Raw genomic sequence first — 3,359 nt, 5'->3', positions numbered from 1 at the left:
CACGGTTAGTCGACTCGCAAGTACTATGCCACAGCGACACGATATGAACACAAATCTAAATGGCTTCACCTATGGTGCCTATATTGACCTAGGTAAAGCACAGCGATGTGCGGTCATGTACCGCACTGTACGCCACAAACCAACGCCGACAAAAATTCGCGCACGTTCGCGCACTACTTGTCCTAGACGCCGGCGCATTGCGGTATCGTTTTAACGCCGACTTGACTCATACAGTGATTAGTTCAAAAAAACAACTTTGTGATTTTTGTCTGCAAAACTCATTTTGCCATCAGCAGTGGTCATGCAGCTGGGGTTTTGAGCTGTAGGTGGCAGCAGCCGTTGGCAGCTTGGAGTCATGCTATTTTATAATATACTAACCTTCGTGGCTCGTAAAACAACTATCTTCTGACTTTAATTTTAATTTCTACACAACCACACATAACGCAAAAAAACGTTTTGTAATTTTGTCCGTACAACTCATTTTGCCATCAGCGGCAAATATATCAACTTACAAAAACGTATTAACTTATGAGCGAGTAAAAGTGAATCTTTTTGGATAGCATTCGAAATGTGCTAATGCCTCATACGCTTAGAAGCGCATGAAACTGCAACAAGGATTACATTGCAATCACTACTCAGACGGTAGAACTTACCTCCCAGTTCATCGTCTCCATTGACGTATCTCTGCGCCTGCGAATTGACGCTCTTGATTCTCTCTCCCAAAACAGCGATGTCAGCTTCTAACATACTATGTCTCTGTAGTAGATCCTCTACACTCATCAAATGTTTTCCGTAATCTTCAGACAGCAAACGACTCTGTTCAAAACAAACAAAAGTGAAATTTAAAAAAAAAAACTTTAAAAATTGATTAAAAATGACAAAAGGTCCACTGGAGGTAAATTTCAGTTCTTGTTGTCAGGCGGTATACATTAGCATGGAAATGCATTGCAATTTTATTTTCTAAGCAAGCCTTTTTCTTAATGGGAGAATAGGTGAAGGATATTAGGTAATCAGACTATTCTTATCCTAATATCTATTCGGATATGAGTATAGTAATATAACCTATATGAGGTTAGTACACTTATCTACATTAACTGTCTCATGCCACAGCCAACAGTTAAGAATAATCACGGCAATCATTAACATCTACAACCACTAATCTTCAATTTCAAGTAACCAAGTCTGGTTTCATATAGTCAATAGGCAACTCCAAGCGTTTAATATGCCTCGCGCGTAGGTGTGATGCATACCAATGAATTGACCTGAATTGATAAACCCTAATATGTACACAAATCTAAATTATTATTGATATATTATCTTAGATTTCAGGCACAAATCTAAACGGCTTCACCTATGGTGTTATATTTTAAATATACAACAGGCACGTTGCCGGCCGGCCGGCGATATAAGCAGTGAATTGATGTGCTGATACAGTGCCACCTGGTAGGGGCTTACTCAGAGCTTCATTACTGTTCTCTACAGGTTGTTGACGTTCCGGGTGACCGACCCACGAGTGATGCTTCTCACAGCATGTTCACCAGGTTGTATAATTATTAAGTGTTACAACCAGTTCAAGCTTAATATTAAAAAGCAATACAGAGATAACAAATTTCCCAGGATATACCATTTATCAAAGCATTTGGCATGATTAAACATTTGAATTGTTTGCATAATGCACATTCGTAAAACAGTAGATGGCTATACACTTTCCGTGAAGATAGTGACAAATTTTGTATGCTGTTATAACTTATAATACCCCCCCCCCCACACACTAATTCAACCATAGTAACCTACTGTACACATACCAGCTCCCTAGCATCTACCCACGGCCCGATCCCTTCTTGTTTCATTTTATTGCTTACCGTGAAGGTAACGACTAAATTTTTTATGCTGATTAACTTCAGATACCTCCCCCCCCCATACACCAATTCAACCATATTAACCTTGGCATTTTTTAAATTGTTTTTCAAATTAGCATCTACCCACGCCCCACCCCCTTGTTTCACCTACCGTACAATCACTCTTATTACTCTGTACTCGTACCTTGTGCTGGTTAAGCAGCAGCTCGACGCTGGTGAGGTCGTGACCGAGGTCAGGCGACGACAGCATGTGCTCCATCTCCTTGATCCACGCCTCCTCCTCGGCCATCTCCCAGAAGAACTGCCAGAGGCGGCGCGACTCGAGCAGCTTGGCGTGTCGGTCGGCTGCGAGCCGCAGCAGCTCATCGTACGCGACCTCGACCGCTTGCTTGCGCTCGACGACGATCGCCGGGTCGATGGGCGTGTAGCCTGCCGGGCGAGAAACACAGCGACCCACGGTTAGTCGACTCGCAAGTACTATGCCACAGCGACGCAACATGGACACAAATCTAAACGGCTTGACCTATGGTGCTGATATTAGCCTAGGCAAAGCACAGCGACGTCAGGGTTGTTGGGAGATGAGAATGCAAGAGCGTCAATTCGGCCAGCGCGCAGAGCCATACGTCAATGGGAGGACGATGAATCTGGGAGTAAGTTCGTACCGACTGAGTAGTGATTCGCAATGTTAATCCTTGTTGGCAGTTTCATTGCGGCTTCTAAAGCGTATGAAGGGCATTAGCAGATTGTGTCGAATGCTATGCCAAAAAGATTCAGCTTTTAGCTCGGGCTCACGAGAGTTAATGTAACGTTTTTGTAAGTTTGACTATATCTTGGCCGCTGATGGGAAATGAGTTGTATCGGAGCAAAATTAGCAAAAACGTTTTTTTTTTGTGTGGTTGTGTGTACCGAAAATTAAAACCCTTAAAGTCAGGAAGATAGTTGTTGCTTACGAGCCACGAAGGTTAGTATATTATAAATATAGCGTGATCCGAGCTCGCAACGCCTGCTGCGCGACCTACAGCTCAAAAAACCCCAGCTGCATGAGGCCCCACCGGCTGACTGGCAAAATATGGAGTTTTGCAGTACAAAATCACAAAGTATACCTGTTTCTAATGATCAATCGCACCTGTATGAGTCAAGTCGGCGTTAAAACGATACCGCAATGCCGCCCGGCCGGTCTAGGACGAAGTAGTGCCGCGAACGCTGAGCGCGAATCTTTTGTCGGCGTGGTCGTTGTGGGCGTAAGCCATGTGCGTGTAACATGACGCACGCAGCTTCGCTGTGCTTTACCCTACGGTCAGTATATGCACCATAGGTGTGAAGCGCCAGTTTAGGATTTGTGTTCATATCGTGTCGCTGTGCTCTCGCCCGGCCGGCAACGTGCCTGTTGTATATTTAAAATATCAAGCAGCCTGATAGGTGAATGCGCGTTTTAGGATTTGTGCCTGAAATCTTAAGATAATTACTATTCAATAATCAGATTTAGATTTGGTAACAGTA

General features: G+C 43.7%; 1 protein-coding gene across 1 annotated transcript in view; it reads right to left on the bottom strand.

Moving 5' to 3' along the window:
* Positions 1-3,359, bottom strand: part of LOC106805681 (spectrin beta chain-like) — a gene marked incomplete at its 5' end in the record, with an annotated part of 60,842 nt that overhangs the window by 29,306 nt on the left and 28,177 nt on the right. The window contains 2 exon segments of the mRNA XM_014807373.1: positions 654-816; positions 2,044-2,336. Coding sequence (XP_014662859.1) covers positions 654-816; positions 2,044-2,336 — 456 coding nt within the window.

Source organism: Priapulus caudatus, unplaced genomic scaffold, assembly GCF_000485595.1.
Source record: "Priapulus caudatus unplaced genomic scaffold, Priapulus_caudatus-5.0.1 Scaffold7, whole genome shotgun sequence".
Taxonomy (NCBI): Eukaryota; Metazoa; Priapulida; class Priapulimorpha; order Priapulimorphida; family Priapulidae; genus Priapulus; species Priapulus caudatus.
Note: the sequence above shows the minus strand (reverse complement) of the source record. Positions and strands in the feature narration are given on the sequence as shown.